The following is a 23,849-nucleotide window of genomic DNA, read 5'->3' on the forward strand; positions in this document are numbered from 1 at the left end:
CGGGCTGGGTGTCGCCGGCAGCGGCAGGAGGCGCTGTAGCGAGGGCTGTGGCGCGGGTCCCGCGGCGGCCGCAGGAAGGAGCGGGACAGCCGCGGTGGGCCAGGCCCCTCCTCCGGCTCCTGCGCGGCCACCTCCCGCCGGGCTCCGCCGGCGCCTGCAGTCGGCGCAGCGCCGCTCCGTGCCCGCAGCCCTGAGCGCCCGCGCGCGGGGCCAGCGGGGTCTTCGGCGGGCTAGCGAGCGCGCGAGGCCATGGTCGTGGTCCCCTGACGGGCTGCGGCCGCCTCCATGAAGCGGAAGAGCGAGCGGCGGCCGAGCTGGGCCGCCGCGCCCCCCTGCTCGCGGCGGTGCTCGTCGTCCTCGCCGGGAGTGAAGAAGAGCCGCAGCTCCACGTCGCAGGAACTGCACCACCTGGACCGACAGGACGACCTGTACCTGGACATCACCGGTGAGCCGGCGAGCGATCGCATGGCGGGGCACCCCGGACACGCGGCACCCGGCGCGGGGGTCCTAGCCCACCCACCCGGGGCAGTAGAGGCGCCTCCCCGGGCCAGACTGACACGCCTCCACCCCCACCCCCATAAAAGCCCGAGCCGGCCACACCCCCTTCAGGATCCGGGCCCTGGGAGTGCCCCCCCACCCCGAGTTTTCTTCTGCGTTTGTTGCAAGCTGTAACTTTATCCGTTTTGCACCTTCCTACCCCAGCAAGATGGCCCCAGGGGTCACCTTTCTAAATTGCGGGCGTCTGCTCGGCGCCTCGGGATTTTCCTAAATTCGAGTTGATACCGCCTCCCGGGTTGCAAGCTCGGTTGGCCCTTAAGGAGTATGAACCTCCGATTCACTCCAAAGGATTCCCCGAGCGCGCTGAACACGCCGGCGCGGGAGCTGCAGTGTTTATCTGGCGTTTGCCAAACCTCCGCTGCTCTGTGGGAAATGGAGTCCCTCCCGCCTGGGGCGGCGTTCCCCGGCCCGGCGCGGAAGCCAGATCCTTGCCCTGGTCCTCATTGCACTCGCCCCCTCCCCAGCGCGCGTACAAGCACGCCCCAGACCTCCTAGGGATAATTCCCCTGCCTTGCTTCTGGAATGTCACTTAGATGGCATTTGAACCGGTCAGCTTGATGAATGCCCAGAGTTGTCACTTTTGAGAAATCACAGGTAGAAAAGCAGTCGTTTGATAACTGCTTTATTATTAGTGCCGATTCTACAATTCTTGAAGACTTTATAAATCCAATTTGGGAGCCGTTGGGTTTGCCAGGATTGACACTGAAGCGTGTGAAGGCATTAAATGAGATGATGTTTGTGGAAACGCTTTGTCTACAATTTTGAGGGATTTTTCAGTCTGTTTTCTGTGGCTCAGAGTGTGTAAACCTTGGTGTGTTGGATTTTTATAAACTGTTTCCCGCCCATTGATAAACCAGGTATGCTGGAGTGGTCAGAACATTAATTAAGAAGGTGCTCAAACACAGAAATTTAGTAGAAATTATTTTCTAGGTCGATGGACGGTTGTTTTGAAACTAAGGTCCATTTCACAGAAAGTTGAGAGTAGAGCGGAAGGCATCTCGGCGTTGAGTGGATGGACCTTGGCGACAGAGGAGGTAGGCAGGAAGGGGTTGCCTTAAGTACCTGTCTCCGGCTGGCACCTGCCCAGGTCCACCGTAGCGCCTGGCGCTTTAGGAGGTGAAGCCCACTTGCTGAGGCTGAGACTAGGTCCCACCACGTTGTGCGCTTCCCGGGGAGATGGCCCCGCAGAGGAGGGCCGCGCGTGCAGGACCCACACGGCCTTATGCCTTGTTATGTATACCTCTTCGAAGGACCTTGTTGAATAGCATTTAATTTGGGGGCAAGTAATACACTTACTTGGTACAGAATTCTTAATTACAAAGGTAAAGAGGAGTATTATATATAGTGAAAAGTTGGTCTCAGCCACCGGGTGTTTTTCCCCAGAGGCAACTTATGTTCCTAGTTTCTTGTGAATCCTTACAGAACTAGACTGCATTGTTACACGTATACATTCTCTACCGTACGCAAGCACGGCAGCATACAATACGTTGTTTTGCACATTGTTTTCACAGTATTTCTTAGCAGAAAGATTGTTCTGTATTAGTACATGCAGAACTGCCTCATTTGGCTTTAATTACTGCTTCTGCCAAAATAGATTGGTTTAAAAGTATAAAACCATAAAATGCTATATGTGGATTTAAATGTATATGTATATGTTTTATGACTTGTTTATATATATGTGTATGGTTTATGACTTGTTTAGACAGTTCCCTATTGGAGACATTGTCTCCAATCGAAAAGGAAGAGTCTGACAGCAAAGTCATTGGGATAAATCTTCCTTCTTTATGGAATAAAAGATGCAATGTGGCTGGCTTTCCTGAGGTAGTGATCAATGAATTAATTTCAGAAAACATCACCAAGCAGAATATTGAGGAAATAGTTGGTGCACTATATAAAATAATACTCTTATTTAGATGACAAGCCCAGATAATGGAAGGCTCCAATCTCAGTGTAAGCTCACTCCAGGGGAGTTAAGGAAATCAACTTCCCCTACGATTTCTCCAGATGTCCCTTAGTGACAGTCTTGTATTCCTGGGAATAATGATACTTAATCAGTTTGATTGGGTATGATATACAAGACAAAGTAACTTTGGATGCAAGGTGGGGATTTCTTTTTACTGGGCTTGTAGGAAACGCTTGAGGCCTCATTCTCAGCAAATGGCAACCTGGTACCATCCTTCCCAACTTGTTTTTCCCTCAGTTATTGCTTTCTAAAAGCAGTGCATGCATATTTTTAATATCAAACATTACTAAAGGAGATATATAAATATAGTTAGTCCCCCTCGCCTGGTAATATTTTCTTTCCCTTCAGTTTTCTACTCATATTCAAGTTTCTACAAATTGTGCCATACCCGTAAGAGTGGTCCTCTTTTTTTTTTTTTTTTTTTTTTTTTTGCGGTATGCGGGCCTCTCACTGTTGTGGCCTCCCCCGTTGCGGAGCACAGGCTCCGGACGCGCAGGCTCCGGACGCGCAGGCTCAGCGGCCATGGCTCACGGGCCCAGCCGCTCCGCGGCATATGGGATCCTCCCAGACCGGGGCACGAACCCGTATCCCCTGCATCGGCAGGCGGACTCTCAACCACTTGCGCCACCAGGGAGGCCCAAGAGTGGTCCTCTTTTTAATGGCTGCATGTTGTTGCATTGTATGGCTGAATTGTGATTTATTTAATGCTAATAAATAAATGGTTATTTGGGCGTTTTCCAGTCCCTACTGCAAATGGCTGCAGTAGCATCAGTGTACATGTCTACCTACATGTGTGACTGTGTAAACTTGAAATGAAGAGGCCAGGTCAAAGTATATATAGGTTTATCCATTTGTGAGTGGACTTTTCGGGCAATTATGAATAATGCTGCTATGAACGTTCACGTACAAGTTTTTGGGTATATACTAAGGAGTAGAATTCCTTTGGGTATATACCTAGGAGTAGAACTGCTGGATCACATGGTAACTGCCAAGCTTTTTTCCAAAGCAGCTGTACCACCAGCATTCTTACTAGCAATGTATGGATTATTCCACATCCTCACCAACACTTGTTATAGGATTGTGAAGATTCTTTCCCAGTGGGGTTGGTTTGTAAACATTATTACTTCTGCCCACTCTACCTTTAAATACATTACTTTTTTTTTTAAAACTTTAGTCCCTTCACATTTTTATTACAGTCTATTTTATCTATAGGTTGAATTCCCATAGATCCCAGGGTATTTCATGTGTGTACATTTAACATAGGAGGCTTAATTCCTATTTTTGTTCCTCCCTCTTTTGTTATGTGGTCATTATTTATTGTCTGTCCTGCCACCCCAATATACTGGACACTACTCTTACTAGGAGCAGACTGACCCAGGTTTTATTCCTAAGCAGACCCCATCAACCTCTCATTGACCATTCATTCAGTTCTTGCCATATGCAATGACATGGAATTTTACCTGTATTCCTGGCGCAGTTCCAGTGCACCATGTGAAAGAAAGGTTATAAATACAGTATGAACTGTATATGTTAATGCTAAAGAGATAACTGAGTAAAGATAAGATCCTAATGAGTTATCAGTCAGGAAGCAGGGGGAAGAAGGGAAACGAGGAGGGCTTTCAGTTGGATTTGGAACTAGGTATCTAGATGGGAGAAATACCAAGGGAAAAAATGTTGGACACAGTCAAGTTTTGTTGTTGTTTGGTTGGTTTTGGGGTTTTTTTTTGGCCATGTGGCTTGTGGGATCTTAGTTCCCCAACCTGGGCCCTTGGCAATGAAAGAGCCGATTCCTAACCACTGGACCACCAGGAAATTCCCCACAGTCAGGTTTTTGATTTTCCTATGAACCTCCTTGCGGCCAGAAGTCTGAATCTTTTTGATCTCTCTACATTCCTGTCCCTTAAATAGAGCCCTCTGTGAATGACATTGCACATTTTACTTTCCTCTTTATTAATATAGAAAAAAAATTAAAGGCTATAACATTACTGCATAATCTGTGTTTGATAATTTATAGGATTTAATAGTTGGTACAGAAGTTCAATTTATTTTACTTTTTTTTGTTTTTTAAATTTCTGACTAGTAACAAAAATTGTCAATAACTGCTGGCTTAAAAATATTCTTGGTGGTTTGTCGTAAATTGAAAAATACTTTTTTTCAGTGTCTGCCATTATATTCTACCTTTTAAAGAGTGTATTATAACAGTAAATAATTTTATTGGAGAAGCTCTAATTGAGGTCAGCATTGTTATTTAAAAGCATTGATTAATGGTGTATTGGATACTCATCAAATAAAATTAAACAGATACAGCACTACTCCTCCCCACTTCTTTTTAGGATTTTAAAAATCACGCTAGACATCATTAGACAGGGAAAATTTATTCATTAATTGAAGTATTTTTTGAATGCTTACTATGTAAAATAGTCATGCATATTCATTGTTTGCAGTGATAGAAATATATTTTTCTTGATAGAAAAGGAATGCTGTTAACCTGGGGCACTGATTCAAGGAGGAAATAAATTAATTTTTCTTCAACAGTTTCATGTAGTAGATTATTGAGTTTCAGTAACTGAAACTCATCAAAGTCTGTAGTGTTCACTTTTCTTCTTACTTATGACTTATGTCTATACTTACTCTCTGCGTAATGTGAATTTACTTTCTGGATTTATGTGCTTGCTTAATTCTTCAACATCTTTACTTCTGATGGTATCATGTTAGTCATCTGCTTTGAGTCTCATTCCTTAGGCACCAATAAAAAGGCAAAAACTTAACACAGTGTTGCTGCCACATAAAGAGTGTTTGGGCATAAAGATGAAGGGGAGGTGGAATAACTGGGTTACAGTGATAGTTTTTTTTTTTTTTTTTTAATATTTCTTTATTTATTTACCTGCACTGGGCTTAGTTGCGGCATGTGGGATCCTCACTGAGGCATGCGGGATCTAGTTCCCTGACCAGGGATTGAACCTGGGCCCCCTGCATTGGGAGTGCGGAGTCTTAACCACTGGAGCACCAGTGAAGTCCCACAGAGATGGTATTAATGCCAGGAGTTGACAGCACAAATTAACTGCACTGTGCCTTAGAATGGGAATGAATTTCTCCAAATTTTGTTGGGGTTGGGGAGAGCTGGAATGAAACCACTTTGTGGATTTTTAGGATGGGAGGAAGGCACTGGCACATACTAATGACATTTCTTGGAAATTTCTGAGATAGTCTCTGGGGAACTCTGAATTGATGGACCTGGTATTTTTTGAAAGAATTTTAAGAAATCCCCTAGGAATTTCACAGTTGTCCATTTTTCCCTGTGAAGAAGCCAAGACCAGAGATAAGTAATTTTGCAAATTTGTAAAATAAGTTTGCAAATTTGCAAACTGCAAATTAATGCAGTTTCTTTTTGGGAAAGTCATGATCACCTGCCTTTTATTCTTTCTGACAGATAAAGCTGCTTCACAGTTATACATAAATGATTTCTTGAACATCTACTAGTTAGTCCTTTGCTACTTTGGCTAGTAGATGATGTCATAGTAGATGCTCCATAAGTAGTATCTATGAAGTTGAATTTAGAGAGATGAATAATTATCTAGTGAATTTGGAAAAATGAGCAAGCTAAGTACACAATTCAGGTCTTTCAGAGCTCATGCTATTTTCCAAGTTGGCCATGATTACACCCCTGATCTTCCAGATATTTCATTCCTTCAGCAAACATGCAATGAATATCTGTTCTGCCAGCCTTTTTTTTTTCCCCCTTCAAGTGCATAAAATAGGTCACTGCTGGGAGATAGTCCCTGCTCTCATGGAGGTTATGTTCTCTGCTTTATTTGAGAAAATAAAACTTGGAGGGTTTTTAAGGAGCACTAGCCTGAAGAGGAACCATATCTTGGTTGACATCTTTGGGGAAGAAAAACTTCGATGGTAGAGTTTTTGAAGAGCTAATTCTGGTAGTTAGGCTTGAGGACACCAGGGAAAGCTGATGTCTCCCCACACAGGGGCTGAACACAGCCAGATTTAATAACCTTTTGGAGCCTGGATTCTCTCATCTGTTTAAAAAATAAAAAGTCTGCAGAGTTGTTGGGAGGATGAAATGAAGGGGATGCATGTTAAGTGCCTGGCTTGGTGCCTCGCTGACAACCGGGGCTCCATAAATGGTCTCTGGTATTACAAGTGTGCCAGCAGTGGGCAAGGCCGGGGGGGTACAGAGGGCACACTGAGACAGTCATCATGGTTGGGAGGGTTTCAGGCTCAGAAGCAAACATTTCTCCCATACGTGTACTTGCACAAAAGGTTCGGTGAATCAAAACAGTGAAAATGCAGTGTGTTCCTCTCCCTGCTTCTGAATGTAATCTTCAGGGCAGAAACGCTGCAGATGAGGCTGGCTCAGTATTTGTCGGAGACGTGGAGGAGGTTTGGCGCCGTGTTGATAATCTTTTCCGCCTTGGGAAAAACGTTACAGTTTCACTTTAAAGATTTCTTGTAAGGGGAAGAATAAACCAAAACTCTTCGGAGGCTATTGTTACATGCTTTTATTATACTGAAGAGTTTGTATGTTGCCTACTATTAAATTGCAGCTAAGTTTATGGGGGGTGGTTCTTCATAAAAATGCAAAGCCCTCATGGGAGAGCCTCAGGTAGAAGGTTATTTTTAAAAAGTGTGTTAAGTTATTTACTGATAAAATACAAATTTTTCAGAGTGGCTAACTTAAAGCATGACTGTGCCCTAGTACATCCGTTTTAAAAGAGTATTTCACAGATCCAAAAGCTTTGATACTGGTGGTGCATATTATTGGCAGACAAAGTGTTTGTTTTGGGTAAAACAAATTACCTTTCAATAGGCCTTTCTAATGTTTAATGTGTGGCACAGAGACCCAATTATATTTGGAAGGGGTGGGAGTTAGAAAATAAGATAAATAAGAAATGCTATCTTTAAATCTATTTTTTTATTATACTGGGAAAAAATAATTTTAGTAGCCAGTATTTTGTTTTTCTTCCCATCGTAGCTACAGAATATTTTTATTTTAATCTTAGTAAGTCCTTTAAGGTCCTTCACATTAAAATTACTTTTATAATTGTCTTTAAAAAGAAATGAAAACATGGGTAGATTGGTTTATCTGAGTATTTAAAAGCCAGTCCTCACTTAGGTCAGGTACCATTATGAGTGAGGTAAGTAGGTCCAGGGGTTACTCTGGGCCAAAAGTGGAGAGATTGTATGGAGACAAAGAAAGTGGTACAGCAGGAGCTAACCAATTTTCAAATACTGTTTCTTTACATTTTGTGATTTTTAGCTTCCAAGGTTGGTTAGTCACTTAATTTGTAGAAGTGCTGACTACCATATTAGCCAGGGATTACCTTAGAAAACAATTTCCAAAATAAAATTGATTTTAACTTCTGAAACACAAGGTTATTTAACTGGAATTTGTACATCTCATCTGAATTCTCTAGTTTATTTGAAAGTTTTACGCCCTTCTCTCTCTCTCTTTTTTTCTATAGCTTTTCATGGATACTGCTCCAACAAAGGTATTCAGATCATTGACTCTACTTTGCAGTTCTTTGATGATTTTAAAACTGTAGATTTAATCTGTTAGTTGTGATTCTTGGTTCCGTCTCTTCCTGTTTGCTTGTCTTAATTTTAGTCTTAGGTAGCAGTTTTAGTTTTCTATAACTGTAGAGTATCTTTCATATGTTTACGACTTAAGTTGAAATCTGTCTTTATATGAAAAGTTCTGTTGGGTCTGTGTACAGGTAATGCTGGAAGTAGTTTCTGTGATATTTTATGGGGTTAATTATGAATGCTATGTTTTGGATGGTGGATATTTTTGGTAATACTAAATTTTTATTTTAATTAAATCTCACTTTTGTAAGCGCTTGCCGAAAGGATACTTAGAATGTGTTGTTATGACAGCTGTTCTTGATTTTTTTTCCCCCCAGGTTACTTTAGTTATTTCTAGGCATTTCTTTGCTTAGTGGACAGGCATATATCTCACTTACTGTGTTTGGTAAGAGGGAAATCTCATGAAATGCCAACCTGAACTTTGGGAACAGGGGAGTTCTTTTGTATCCTATTTAAATATATATATATGTTTTTTTAATATTCTGATTCCCTTTGATTTTCAGGTTCCTCAACCAAGGCCATTTACCAAAAGAACAAATCTGAATGGCCCCATATACTTGTTATTTTCAATTGAAAATTTTCTGACTTTATCCTCTTCATCTTTTATTCAGCTCCTTTAATTCTTAGTATCATTTATATTCTAGAGGAGCAATTCTCTTAAGAGTCCTTTATTCACCAGTCAGTTCAAAGGTTTGGTCTCATTGTCTTTGAGTCTGAAAAGCTGAGGAAGCTAGGCAGGGTAAATTCATTCTAATTGCATAATATCGCATATTGATTTCATTTCTCAGGTAGTTTACTTTTATACCATTAAAATTTGGTCGACAGTGCACTTTTCACAAAAGAGAAAAACATCTTGTTCCTGATGTCAGTGATATTTGTTGTTCCTTCAAGTTCTAATTTGACAATAAAATTACTTTCTTGGCACTGCTATGCAATTTATGACATTGATCTTTTTATACCCAATCCGTAATGCTATAATATCATTACAGATTATGAATTCTGCAAAGTCCTCTATTTTAGGACCATCTCAGCTGAATCATTCTCTGCATTTTGCTCATTTATCCTCATTTGTATTCGTATGAATTGTGCTATGGAATTTATTCAACAAATATTTATTGAGCAACTACTTTGAACAAGGCAGTGGGCCAAGTATTACTGAGGAAGGGAGGAGGGGATATGAAGATTTAATAACAACATGCTCATTATCACTGAAAGATTGAGAAGGCATACACTCTTTTTTTTTTTTTTTTTTTTTGTGGTACGCGGGGCTCTCACTGTCGTGGCCTCTCCTGTCGCGGAGCACAGGCTCCGGACTCGCAGGCTCAGCGGCCATGGCTCACGGGCCCAGCCGCTCCGCGGCATGTGGGATCTTCCCGGACCAGGGCACGAACCCGTGTCCCCTGCATCGGCAGGCAGACTCTCAACCACCGTGCCACCAGGGAAGCCCTGAGAAGGCATACACTCTTAAGTCATCATCTCAATGAAGACAGGCAGTGAAGGAATCAGTCATTATGTAATTTTGCTCTCTTAATTTAAACAGTGTCAGTTTGAGAGAAATTTGTGATGGAAATGTTACTTGATAATTCCTACACAAAGTGAATTATTTTTTTCAATATGTGGTCAAAATGATCTGTCTTATGGTGTCTTCCTCGTGTGTGTGTGTGTGTGTGTGTGTGTGTGTGTGTGTGTGTGTGTGTGTATGTTTTAACCTTTAAAAGATGAGAAAACTTCATTTTGGTATATAACTAATCATATATATGTATGATATGAATATATGCATACAGTTAATAATATCCTGAAAACTATATCTCTACTAACACAGAGCCAAATGAAAGGTCTGAATTCCAATTAATTCTGTATCACTAATTTGAATGTCGAAGTATCCCGCAGGACATAACTTAAAATGAGATACTTTGTTTTATTTTTAAGAATACCTTATCTATTGGTAAGAAGTAATTATAGAGCACCTTTTAAGTTGAGTATTGCTTCTTAAATTGGAGGCACTAAAGATGGCTAAATATTTTAAGAACTATATTTGGTATGTGTGACTTTTAAACTGAAAAGCATTCTGATTTTCACATTCTTTTATAGGTGCTGAGGAAGAATTGCTTTGACACGAATGTGTAGCAGAATTAACATTATGGTTTTACATTTTGGGGAGCTGTTCTCAATCTACTCTTAGAATTTTTTTATTGTTCTGCTGTCATTAGATAGCTTTTTGGAAGCACCTAATACATGAAACAAGCATCTTAACATTCATTTATTTCCTTTTTGACAGTGTACTGTCAAAAAAGCTTAGAATTTAGCTAGCAAACACAACTGAGGTTGGGATTTTAACTCCACTATTATATTCTAATTTTAAACTATTGTGACTAAAAGGGCTTGAAGTAAAAATCCACTCAGGATATGTTTGAGTGCGTATTATAGTCTCATCCTTGCAATGGGTGCTGCAAGAGCTGCAATAGAGATTTATAGTTGACCCCGGATCTCTGGGAAGTGACACTAGTACATGGAACTGGGTGATATCTATATATCTTCTGTATCACATAGAGGAACTTATCTGTGAATGTCATGGACACTCAAAGATAGATGCCTCTGAATGAATGTGATCCTTGGAAAGGAGGCTTGAGCTATGTTTTAAAAGATTCTCTTATATTCCCCTGCAGAACCAGCAGGAACTGTTCTTGATCATAGTAACACACAGTAGTCTCTGCTTTCTCCTTCCTCCTGATAATACCATTGCTACTACTGTGGTGACATTTGTATGTGTGGAGGGTAATTGCTGGGATTGGGGATAGACTCTATCCCAGCATGGGGTGCCCCCCCTCCCTGACCTGTCCTGCTCTTGTATTCAGCAGTTAACCTGAATTAAATAATAACTTTGCTCCAAAATGGAAAAATACTTTATTTATGAAATCTCTCTTACTCAAGAGGGCAGGAAAAGGAAGATAAACCTTAAAACATTCTTTATTTAATAGGACCTATTCAGATTATTTTGAACAAATACATTTTTAGAGGCTAAATTTGTGGATTCAGAAGACAATAATTTCTAGGCACAGTGCTAAAGGAATTTTTTTTTCTTGTGGAACACTTCTGCGAATTTCCAAAATAAAAATGTTGGCTATTCCAAAGGCTAAGCAATAAACTTGGATTTTTTTAAAAAAAATCCATGCTTTGGATTAAGGACTGTATTTTAAAATGATTTCAGAAAACAAGTATTATTCTAATATAGAGATTTATGAAAAGGATTAATAAATTTTGTTTTATGCCACAGAAGCAATTTTTAAATAATGCCAGTTTCTTTTGTGTAGCTTTTACACACCCCATTTAACATAACCATATGCAGTGCTGCTTTGTTGTAATTATATTGTCTTCAAAACATTTTACTAAGAATAAATAGGCATATATAAAACTGCAGTCAATATCTTGTTTCTAATTCCCCCAGAACAGACTGAGTCAAGGATTCCAAGGCAAGTACTTTCTTTAGGAGATGGTCCCAGGCAACTCTCAAAGTGAAGTAGGTAAGTGAGAGGATCAGGAGGTGCAGGCCATAGACCGCTCATTAGCAAGCAAGTTACTTACTGTGGTAGCTGTAGTTTGATCCCACAGGGGAAATCTGGGAGCCAGTGTAGAACAAGTGAGGATGGAAGGGGGCTGGGATATTTGTACTCTAGTAACTCAGAGGGTGAGTGATAATTTTGAAGTGCTGTGAGGGCAGCCCAAATGGGCTCTGCAGGTGGGAGAAAGTCCTGAAAGAAATGTTGGTATACGTGGTCTGTGTGCTGAGACGGTGAGGGTGGGGAGTGGACTCCTGCAGTCAGTCATACATAGTATGGTTAAATTTTTTCTGTGGGCTCTTAGTGCTATTAGTGTTTTTTTTAGCTATTTAGCCCTCAACCATTATCCCAAGTTGAGTGTGTTATTGTCACTGTGCTGTGTCCTGGTGAGGCAATTTTGATAGTAAATGTTAGGAAAAGGCACACATGTGACAGGGTGGGTTTGTTAGAAGGAACCAATGGGAGAGTACTAAGCTGGATGTTTATGATGCGAGCTTAATGAACCATTTGCAAGGAATTGTTTAAGGAAACTAGGTAAAGATCTGTGTGCAGTTAAGGATAGTTGGAAGTTCTTTGATTTTTATGAAAGGCTTTATAAATATCACTGTAGCTTGGAGATTTAACTAACAGTTGTGATTAGCATCTAGAAGAATTAAGGCCAGAGACAATCCTGACTTCAGTGAATGTGAAGTGACTGGAAGGAGCTGAGCCATTGCCAATGTAGAATGCCAGGACTGATCTCCTTGGACACTCTGGATTCCGTGCAAGTACCATTTCCAAGAACTCCTCACCCCCAGCTAAATGGAGTTTATGCATACATGTGAAGTCAGCCACCTTATGTCATTTATTTCCAATAAGGCCAGATAACAAGCATTAGGTACTCTTGTGAGTGGTTCAAAATAAATAAATCTACTGATATAATTGCTCAAGAGTTTATAATCAATGTATCATATGCGTGTACAAAGTGTTACACAAAGTAGGGAAATCACAGTTTACCTTGTGTAAATAAGAGTTATTTTCCTGCCTTTTGGATGCTTTTCCCATATTATTAAAACTTTGCATAGTCCCTTTTCATTTTTCTTTGGAAACAATAATTCAGTCTATTTAACAGAGGGGGAAAATAGTCATACTGCTTATCTTGTGAGAGGTAGACTTTAACAATGCTGAAGCTTTCACAGGGGATCAAGATTCAGTAATAAAAGCCTTGACTTTGGAGACATTAGAAATAGTTTTTCATCATTTTCCTAAATATGAGTGGGCAGCTTTTAGAACTTATTAGAAAAACTAGTGCTGGTGATGTTTCCTGCCCTATAATCCTGTTCCATGTTCTTGAGGTGCATTCCTGATCCTGGGTTCCTGACACGTTTATCATTGGTACATGCAAGCCCCTTTATTAGACTTTCTGTTTTTGAAATATGGCCCACTAAACAACACTCAGTATACTCTTCAACTAGAGTTGCTTGTTTTTCTTTTATGTTTTTTCTTTTCTTTAGTTTTTGAATAGATAATACATGCACATGGTTCACAATTTAAAAGATACAAAAGAGTAAACAGCACAGAGTAAGATTCCCACTTTCACCTGTCACCTAGCTGCCTATTTCCCCTCTTCAGGATCAACTGACAAAGCTGACCTCTTGTGTCTTACCAGAGGTTTTCTATGTATTTACAAATATATGTATATATGTGTATACAGATGTCTGTGTGTTTGTATCCTTTCATGAAAATTATGGTCCATTATTCCCACTGATCTCTACCTTGCTTTTTTTTCACTCCTCTTAGTTTGCTCATTGAGCCCAGAACTGGAATAAAGTGAGCTGGAGGATCCTAGTGGGCCATGCTTTCAAGATGCTCTAGATTAAGATGTGATGATAATAGCCTCTGGGTTAGTCAGTGTATGCTCCATGCTAAGGCCCGTGCTAAAACCTGTGTCTGTCCTTCACCTCCAAATAAAGTTTCTAAGATATAGGTGCTCATTATTTTTATTTTTATTTTATTTTTTTTGCGGTATGCGGGCCTCTCACTGCTGTGGCCTCCCCCATTGCGGAGCACAGGCTCCGGACGCGCAGGCTCCGGACGCGCAGGCTCAGCGGCCATGGCTCACGGGCCCAGCCGCTCCGCGGCATATGGGATCCTCCCAGACCGGGGCACGAACCCGTATCCCCTGCATCGGCAGGCGGACTCTCAACCACTTGCGCCACCAGGGAGGCCCTCATTATTTTTTAAAAAGACAACACATAAAGAAAAGAAAAAGATCAGTGATGCTACTAGCAAGGGTGTTTTCTCTATCAGTTAGTTAAGGCTTGGTTATACTGTAATAGCAAGCCCCCTCCCAATCTCAGCAGTTTAAAATAAAGATTTAATTCTTGTTTCTGTTTCACAGCCACTGTGGGTTGGCAGGGGTTTCTGCTTCCTGTAATTGTTTGGGAACCTAGGCTTATAAGCAGCAATGGTCTCTAATATTGCTGGTCCCTGTGCCAAAGGGGAAAAGAATGCTGTGGAGGGTCTTGATCAACAATTAAATGCTCATTTTCATCATAGTTCATTGGCCAGAATTAACCGTGTGGTCCCACCCAACCACAGAGGGGCAGGAATGTGCCTGTTAGGTGAACAGCATTAATGAGTACCACAGTTAGCCTTTTAGATTGTTCAGTGTATATTTGTATACATAGATATCTCTATAGAGAGATGTATTTTTATATTAATAAGATAAACACTGAGTAATTTTATCATTACTTTTTTCCACTTCATATGTTATAGCAGAATCTTTCATTGTCCTAAGTATGTATCTAAATATGTCTCTTTTGGATGCATATTATTCTATTATATGCCTATATAATAATGTATTTCCTTATGGCTCATCTCCTGAGGAAAATGTACATTAATTTCCATAAAATTGGTAGAAATATTTAGAGGTTGTAGACCCTCCCCAGCCAAGCATTGGATTCCTATCATGGTCTCTAGGTTGTAAATATAAGTGCTATTTAGAATAACCTCTCTTCCTCCCCTTTGTCCCCTCATAAAGTACCATTTTATAATTTTTTAAACTTGATATTTTGTTTTTTTGTTTTGTATTGTTTTTTGTTTTTGGCCACGCCGCGAGGCTTGTGGGATCTTAGTTCCCTGACCAGGGATTGAACCCGGACCCTTGGCAGTGAAAGTGTGGAGTCCTAACCACTGGACCACCAGGGAATTCCCATAAACTTGATATTTTGTATAGGTAAATACAGTTGCCCCTCAGTATCTGTGGGGGATTGGTTCCAGGAGCCCTGTGTATATTATTAGGGAAATTATTATGTGATGATTTACAAATGTGTTTTCTATTTGTCATTTGCCTTTTGATTATCTTATAGTTGTGGTTGTGACGTGTGTTTGCCATGCAAAGTTTGTAGGTGAACCTGCTAATCATTCCTCTTATGGATTCTGGATTTTAAGTCATAGTTGAACTCAACAAAGCTATTAAGGAATTCTCATGTGTTTAATTTCTCCTGCCCTGGCTTGTATGCTGTTGTTTTAAGCATTTTACTCACACATATCATATATTATAAACCCCACAATATTGGGTTGGCCAAAAAGTTCGTTCAGGTTTTTCCATAACACGCTACCAAAACCCGAACGAACTTTTTGGCCAACCCAATATATTGTTATTACTTTTGTTAAAACAATCATCTTTTAAAGAGATATAATTGAGAAAAACCTTATATATTTACCCATGTAGTTACCATTGCTAGTGTCCTTCATTCCTTTGTGTAGATCCAGAGTTCCAAAAGGTACCATTTTCCTTCTGCCTCAAGGATGGTGTTTTTTTTGTTTTGTTTCTGTTTTTTAACATTTCTTATAGTCGGGTCTCTTTTACTTTTTTTGTAAAAAAGGTAAAAAACATTTTGAATGTTTAAAAATGCCTTCATTTTTGAAACGTTCTTGCTTATTATGGAATTCAAGTTTGGCATGTTTCTTTTTTCTTTCTGTACTTGTAAAGACATTGTTCTATTGTCTTATCACTTACATTGGATCCTACAAGAAATCTGATGTCCTTATCTTTGTTTCTCTGTATGTAATATGTACTTTTTCCTCTGGCTGCTTTTAAGATTTTCTCTTTCTCACTGGTTTTGAGAATTTGATTATGGCATATTTTTCTTCACATTGTGCTCAGGACTTGAATTTCTTGGAGCTGTGGGTTTAAAGAGTTTATCAATTCAGGAAATTTTCAACCATTATTTCTTTAAATTTTTTTTCTGCCCATTCCCCCTCCTTAATATACAATTACCTGTATATTAGGCCATTTTAAGCTGTCCAAGAGCTCACAGATGGTCTTTTCAGTTTTTTGGACTTTTTTTCTTCTCTCACTCACTTTCGTTTGGATAGGTTTATTGCTATGCCTTCAAATTCACTAATATTTTCTTCTATTTTCTTATCAGCCATTAATCAAATCCAATGTATTCTTCATCTCAGATTGTAGTTTTCAGTTTTAGAAAAGCTCGATTTGGGTGTTTTTTATATCTTTGATGTCTACATTTTTTTACTCTATTTAAAAAATAATAGCCCTTTGAGATGTAATTCACATACCATATAATCCACCCATTTAAAGTGTACATTTCAGTGGCTTATTTTTTTGTAATAGTACATTTTATATAGTATTGAAATACTAAATATTTAAAAAATAGTATTTTGGGGGGGATATATAGTATATTTACAGAGTTGTGCAACTATCCTTATAATCTAATTTTAGAACGTTTTCATTATCCGAGAAAGAAACCTTGTACCTAATAGCAGTTACTCCCCATTCCCTTCACCTTCTCTTCTATCCCAGCCCTGGGCAACCACTAATCTACTTTCTGTCACTATAGATTTCCTATTTTGGACATTTCATATAAATGGGATTATACTATTACTGATATTTTGTGGGTAGTTTCTTTCACTTAGCATAATGTTTGAGGTTCATCCATGTTGTAACATGTATCATACTACATTCCTTTTTATGGCTGAATAATATTCCATTGTATGACTAGATCACATTAAACTTATATGTGTGTATATATAACTTTATGTGGACATATATTTTCATCTACTAACTGAACATATGAATGCAGTTATGATAATTTTTAATGTTTTTCTCTGCTAATTCTAACTTGTGCATCAGTTCTGAGTCTATTTTGATTCACTGAGTAGTCTCTTCATAATGGGTCATGCTTTTCTGCTTCCTTGCATGCCTGGCAATCTTTGAATGCTGAATTTTACCTTAGTGGATGCTGGATTTTTTTTTTTTTTTTTTTTTTGCTGTACGCGGGCCTCTCACTGTTGTGGCCTCTCCTGTTGCAGAGCACAGGCTCCGGACGCGCAGGCTCAGTGGCCATGGCTCACAGGCCCAGCCACTCCGTGGCATGTGGGATCTTCCCAGACCGGGGCGCGAACCCATGTCCCCTGCACTGGCAGGTGGACTCTCAACCACTGCGCCACCAGGGAAGCCCTTTTTTTGTATTTTTATAAATCTTCTTGAGTTTTGTTCAGGGATGCAATTAAGTTACTAGTTTCATACTTTCAATTCTTGCTTTTATGATTTATTAGGTGGGCCTGGATCAGTATTCATTTGAGGGCTAATTATTCATTATTGAGGCAAGACCTTCCCAAGTCTTATCCAATGCCCTGTAACTTAGGAGTTTTCACAAAATGGCCTGGAAAACAAGTGCTCTCCCAGCCTGTGTGAATGCCAGACACTGTTTGCTGTAATCCTTTCAGATGGGCTCCAGTGGTTTCCTAACATGCGTGTTCTGTATGCTCAAATACTTGAGAGTTTTTACAAATCTCCAGGGTTCCCTCTCTGTGCAGCTTCCTTCTCTTTGGTACTCTGTACTATGAACTTTTGCTGCTTGGTTTCCCGGGATTCAGCTTCATCTCAACATGGAGTCTGCTGGGTTCTGCCTTGGTTTACCCTCTCTGTGCAGTGGCTGTAAGCTGGGGTAATTGCAGGACTCGCCTTTTTTTTTGTTTACTGTGTCTTGGGGATCACTGTCCTCCATTGCCTGATATCCAGAGTCCTGAAAAACATTATTTAATGTATTTTGTCTGTTTAAAAAAAATTGTTTTTAGGAGGAATGGTAAATCTGGTCCCTGTTATGCTGTCTTGGCTAGCAGTGGAAATCATGTGTTTTCTTATATATTTTATTTTTCATTTTCTTACATTTAAATATTTTCTCCATTTGAAATTTATTCTGCTGTGAGGTCATGGGACCACTTTTATTTACTTTTTCAGATGGCTACCTAATATCATTTATTTACTCGACATCTGGTTTGATTTATCATCTTTATCAAGCATTAGGTTCCTGTATATGGCTGGGTCTGTTTCAGAACTTCTGTTGTAAATATGTCTATCAGACACGAGGAACACTCTGTATTAGTAATGGAGTAATAATCTGGTAGTGCTAGCTCCTTCTTAGAACTCATTTAAAAAGTTTTTTTCCTCCAGCTGTTCCTGTTTGTTTATTCTTGCATATTTTTCCATATGAATTTTAGGATCAACTTGTCTATTCCATAAACAAACAAAAAATCCTGCTAATTACTTACATGAATTAACCTGGAGAAAAATAATCTTTAGGATGATGGCTCTTCTGTCCACAAAACATGGTATATCTTTTTGTTTGCTCAACTCTTCTTTTCGGTAGCTCATTAATGTGTTAAGATTTCATACCATACAATGTCTTACACTTTACTTGTTAAACTTTTTCTTAGGTACTTTAATCTTTGTTGCTACTATTATGAATGTGATCTTTTTTCTCTTCTGTTTATTTCACATATTAACAATTCTCTGAACAATTAGCTGAACTCTTTATGGAAAATATTTTAATTTTATTTAACTTTGATTCCACAGTGCCTACCAAAGGGTTTGGAAAGTAGGAGTGGCAGTTCAATGTTTAGATGTTAGAATAAAGACTGAGGAGTTACTGTAACTACATTAATACTACATTTACAGTGTAGATGATTACCTCATGGCTTTATTTTTAATTATTAAAGTGTAGGGATTGATCATTTTGATCTTGTTGCTATTTTCTTATTTACCCCTTGTAAATAAGACTCTATTAATATCCTTGTTTAGCTACCTGTTTTTGGGCTATGTAGAGTAAGTTAGTATGGCTGATAGTGATTGTATTCAGTGAATAGATTTTTTTATTTGATAAGTGAGTAGGAATTTGCTTGAGAAGCAAAATGGTCTTTTAAAAACTTAGGGGTGGACTTCCCTGGTGGCACAGTGGTTAAGAATCTGCCTGCCAGTGCAGGGGACACGGGTTCAAGCCCTGGTCTGGGAAGATCCCACATGCCACAGAGCTACTGAGCCCACGCACCACAACTACTGAAGCCCGCGCGCCTAGAGCCCGTGCTCCGCAACAAGAGAAGCCACTGCATGAGAAGCCTGCACACCACAACAAAGAGTAGCCCCTGCTCGCTGCAACTAGAGAAAGCTGGCATGCATCAACCAAGACCCAATGCAGCCAAAAATAAATGAATAAATAAATTAATAAAAACAAACACTGTGGAGCTAAGACAAACAAATAAAAAAACTTAGGGTTTTACGCTGCTGTAAGAAATTAAAGCAAAGACACAAATAAATGGAAGGACATTCCATGTTTGTGGATTGGAAGACTTAATATTGTTAAAATGTCCATAGTGCCCAAAGCGATCTGCAGATTCAGTCAATCCCTATCAAAGTCCCAATGGCATATTTGTAGAAATTGAAAAAACATCCTAAAATTCATATAGGAAGACAAAGCTAAGACCTCACACTTCTGATTTCAAACCATACTACAAAGCTACAGTAATCAAAACAGGGTGGTACTCACCAATAAAAAGGGCAAAAATTTAAAAAACTCCCCATACCAAGTGTTGGGGAGGATGTGGAACATTTAGAACTCTCATACCCTGCCATAAGGAGTGTGAAATGATACAACCACCATGGAAACCAGTTTGTCAGTTGTTTAGAAAGCTAAATATACATGTCCCAGTGATCCCACTCTTACGTATTTACCAAAGGGAAAAGATAACATATTCACACAGACTTATACATGAATGTTTAAAGCAGCTTTCTTTGTAATAGGCAAAAATTGGAAACCACATAAATGTCCATGACCAGGTGAATGGATTATCCAATTTTCATATATCCATACAATGGAATAACACTATTCAGCAATATAAAGGAAAGAACTATTGATAAATGCAACAAACCATATGGACCTTGAAATCATTAGGTGGAGTGAAAGAACACTGGTAAAAAGACAAACATACTCTTTTTTTTTTATTGGAGTATACTTGCTTTACAATGTTGTGTTAGTTTCTGCTGTACAATGAAGTGGATCAGCTATATGTGTACCTATATCCCTTCCCTCTTGGATCTCCCTCCCACCCCACCTCCATCCAAACCATGTAGATTGTCACAGAGCACCAAGCTGAGACTCCTGTGCTTTATAGCATGTTCCCATTAGCTATCTATTTTATGCATGGTAGTGTATATATATCAATCCTGATCTCCCAATTCGTCCCACCCTCCCCTTCCCCCACCGTGTCCACATATCCATTCTCTCCGTCTGTGTCTCTATTCCTGTCCTGCAAAGAGGTTCATCTGTACCATTTTTCTAGATTCCACATATATGCATTAATATATAATATTTGTTTTTCTCTTTCTGGCTTACTTTTCTCTGTATGACAGACTCTAGGTCCATCCACATCTCTACAGATGACCCAGTATCATTCCTTTTTATGGTTGAGTAATATTCCATTGTATATATGTACCATATCTTTTTTATCCATTCATCTGTCGATGGACACTTAGGTTGCTTCCATGTCCTGGCTATCATAAATAGTGCTGCAATGAACATTGTGGCACATGACTCTTTTTGAATTATGGTTTTCTCAGGGTATATGCCCAGTAGTGCAATTGCTCGGTCATATGGTAGTTCTGTTTGTCGATTTTTAAGGAACCTCCATACTATTCTCCAGAGTGGCTGTATCAATTTATGTTCCCACCAACAGTACAGAAAGGTTCCCAGTACAAAAGCATTCTCCAGCATTTATTGTTTGTAGACTTTTTGATGGTGGCCATTCTGACCAGTGTGAGGTGACACCTCATTGTAGTTTTGATTTGCATTTCTCTAATAATTTAGTGATGTTGAGCATCTTTTCATGTGCCTCTTGGCCATTCGTATGTCTTCTTTGGAAAAATGTCTATTCAGGTCTTCTGGCTATTTTTTAATTGGGTTTTTTTTTGCGGTACGTGGGCCTCTCACTGTTGTGGCCTCTCCCGTTGCGGAGCACAGGCTCTGGATACGCAGGCCCAGTGGCCATGGCCCACGGGCCCAGCCTCTCCGCGGCACATGGGATCCTCCCGGACCAGGGCATGAACCCGTGTCCCCTGCATCGGCAGGTGGACTCTCAACCACTGCGCCACCAGGGAAGCCCGGGTTGTTTGTTTTTTTTTGCTATTGAGCTACATGAGCTGTTTGCATATTTTGGAGGTTAATCTGTTGTCCATTGCTTCGTTTGCAAATATTTTCTCCTATTCTGAGAGTTGTCTTTTTGTCTTGTTTATGGTTTCCTTTGTTGTGCAAAAGCGTTTAAGTTTAATTAGGTCCCATTTATTTATTTTTGTTTTTATTTTCATTACTCTAGGAGGTGGGTCAAAAGAGATCTTGCTGTGGTTTATGTCAAGGGTGTTTTTCCTGTGTTTTCCTCTAAGAGTTTTATAGTGTCTGGTCTTACATTTAGGTCTTTAATCCATTTTGAGTTTATTATTGTGTATCGTGTTAGATAGTGTTCTAATTTCATCCTTTTATATGTAGCTGTCCAGTTTTCCCAGCACCACTTATTGAAGAGGCTGCCTTCTCTCCATTGTATGTCCTTGCCTCCTTTGTCATAAATTAGGTGACCATATGTGCGTGGGTTTATCTCTGGGTTTCTATCCTGTACTATTGAGCTTTATTTCTGTTTTTGTGCCAGTACCATACTGTCTTGATTACTGTAGCTTTGTCGTATAGTTTAATGTGGGGGAGCCTGATTCCTCCAGCTCCGTTTTTATTTCTCAAAATTGCTTTGGTTTTCATGGTCTTTTGTGTTTCCATACAAATTGTAAAATTTTCTGTTCTAATTCTGTGAAGACTGCCATTGGTAATTTGATAGGGATTGCATTGAATCTGTAGATTGCTTTGGGTAGTATAGTCATTTTCACAATATTGATTCTTCCAATCCAAGAACATGGTATATCTCTCCATGTGTGTCATCTTTGAGTTCTTTTATCACTGTCTTGTATTTTTCTAAGTACAGGTCTTTTACCTCCTTAGGTAGGTTTATTCCTAGGTATTTTATTATTTTTGCTGCAATGGTGAATGGGATTGTTTCCCTAATTTATCTTTCTGATCTTTTGCTGTTAGTGAATAGGAATGCAAGAGATTTCTATGCATTAATTTTGTAACCTGCAACTTTACCACATTCATTGATTAGCTCTAGTAGTTTTCTGGTGGCATCTTTAGGATTCTCTATGTATAGTATCATGTCATCTGTGAACAGTGACAATTTTACTTCTTCTTTTCCAGTTTGTATTCCTTTTATTTCTTTTTCTTCTCTGATTGCTGTGGCTAAAACTTCCAAAACTATGTTGAATAATAGTGGTGAGAGTGGGTAACCTTGTCTTTTTCCTGATCTTAGTGGAAATGCTTTCAGTTTTTCACCATTGAGAATGGTATTTATTGTGGGCTTGTCATATATGGCCTTTATTATGTTGAGGTAGGTTCCCTCTATGCCTACTTTCTGGCGAGTTGTTTGTTTGTTTTTTTTATCGTAAATGGGTGTTGAATTTTGTCAAAATTTTTTCAGCATCTCTTGAGATGACCATATGGTTTTTATTCCTTAATTTGTTAATATGGTCTATCACATTGATTGATTTGTGTTTGTTGAAGAATCCTTGTATTCCTGGGATAAATCCCACTTGATCGTGGTGTATGATCGTTTTAATGTATCGTTGGATTCTGTTTGCTAATATTTTGTTGAGGATTTTTGCATCTATGTTCATCAGTGATATTGGTCTGCAATTTTCTTTTTTTGTAATACCTTTGTCTGGTTTTGGTATCAGGGTGATGGTGGCCTCATAGAACGAATTTGGGAGTGTTCTTCCCTCTGCAATTTTTGGGAAGATTTTGAGAAGGATGAGTGTTAGCTCTTCTCTAAATATTTGATAGAATTCTCCTGTGAAGCCATCTGGTCCTGGACTTTTGTTTGCTGGAAGATTTTTAATTACAGTTTCAATTTCATTACTTGTGATAGGTCTGTTTATATTTTCTAATTCTTCCTGGTTCAGTCTTGGAAAATCTTACCTTTCCAAGAATTTGTCCATTTCTTCAAGGTTGTCCATTTTATTGGCATATAGTTGTTTGTAGTAGTCTCTTATGATGCTTTGTATTTCTGCAGTGTCAGTTGTGATTTCTCCTTTGTCAATTCTAATTTTATTGATTTGCATCGTCCCTTTTTTTCTTGATTAGTCTGGCTAAAGGTTTGTCAATTTTGTTTATATTCTCAAGAACCAACTTTTAGTTTTATTAATCTTTCTATTGTTTTCTTTGTTTCTGTTTCATTTATTTCTTCTCTGATCTTTATGAATTCTTTCCTTCTACTGACTTTGGGTTTTCTTTGTTTTTCTTTCTCTAGTTGCTTTAGGCATAAGGTTAGATTATTTATTTGAGATTTTTGTTGTGTCTTGAGGTGAGATTGAATTACTATAAACTTCCCTCTTAGAACTGCTTTTGCTGCGTCCCGTAGGTTTTGGGTCGTCGTGTTTTTATTTTCATTTGTTTCTATGTATTTTTTTCCCTCTTTGATTTCTTCAGTGATCTCTTGGTTATTTAGTAGTGCACTGTTTAGCCTGCATGTATTTGTGTTTTTTACAGTTTTTTTTCCCCGCAATTGAAACAGTCTAATCTAATCTCACAGCGTTGTGGTCTGAAAAGTTGTTTGATATGATTTCAATTTTCTTAAATTTTCCGAGGCTTTATTTGTGACCCAAGATGTGATCTCCCCTGGAGAATGTTCTGTGTGCACTTGAGAAGAAAGTGTATTCTGCCACTTTCGAGTGGAATGTCCTATCAAAATCAATTAAGTCCATCTGGTCTAATGTGTCATTTGAAGCTTGTGTTTCCTTATTT

General features: G+C 39.2%; 1 protein-coding gene across 2 annotated transcripts in view; it reads left to right on the top strand.

Annotated features, from left to right (window-relative positions):
• Positions 1-237: 237 nt before the first annotated feature.
• The window catches only part of CDC14B (cell division cycle 14B), a 102,556-nt gene continuing 78,944 nt past the window's right edge, over positions 238-23,849 (top strand). Inside the window, exons 1-2 of one of the 2 annotated variants that reach the window (XM_060101486.1) lie at positions 238-445; positions 7,999-8,025. In XM_060101486.1, coding sequence (XP_059957469.1) covers positions 286-445; positions 7,999-8,025 — 187 coding nt within the window. In that variant the 5' untranslated portion in view covers positions 238-285. The remainder of the gene's footprint in view (positions 446-7,998; positions 8,026-23,849) is intronic. The other variant, XM_060101487.1, reaches the window with a different exon arrangement.

This window comes from Mesoplodon densirostris, chromosome 6, assembly GCF_025265405.1.
Source record: "Mesoplodon densirostris isolate mMesDen1 chromosome 6, mMesDen1 primary haplotype, whole genome shotgun sequence".
Classification (NCBI taxonomy): Eukaryota; Metazoa; Chordata; class Mammalia; order Artiodactyla; family Ziphiidae; genus Mesoplodon; species Mesoplodon densirostris.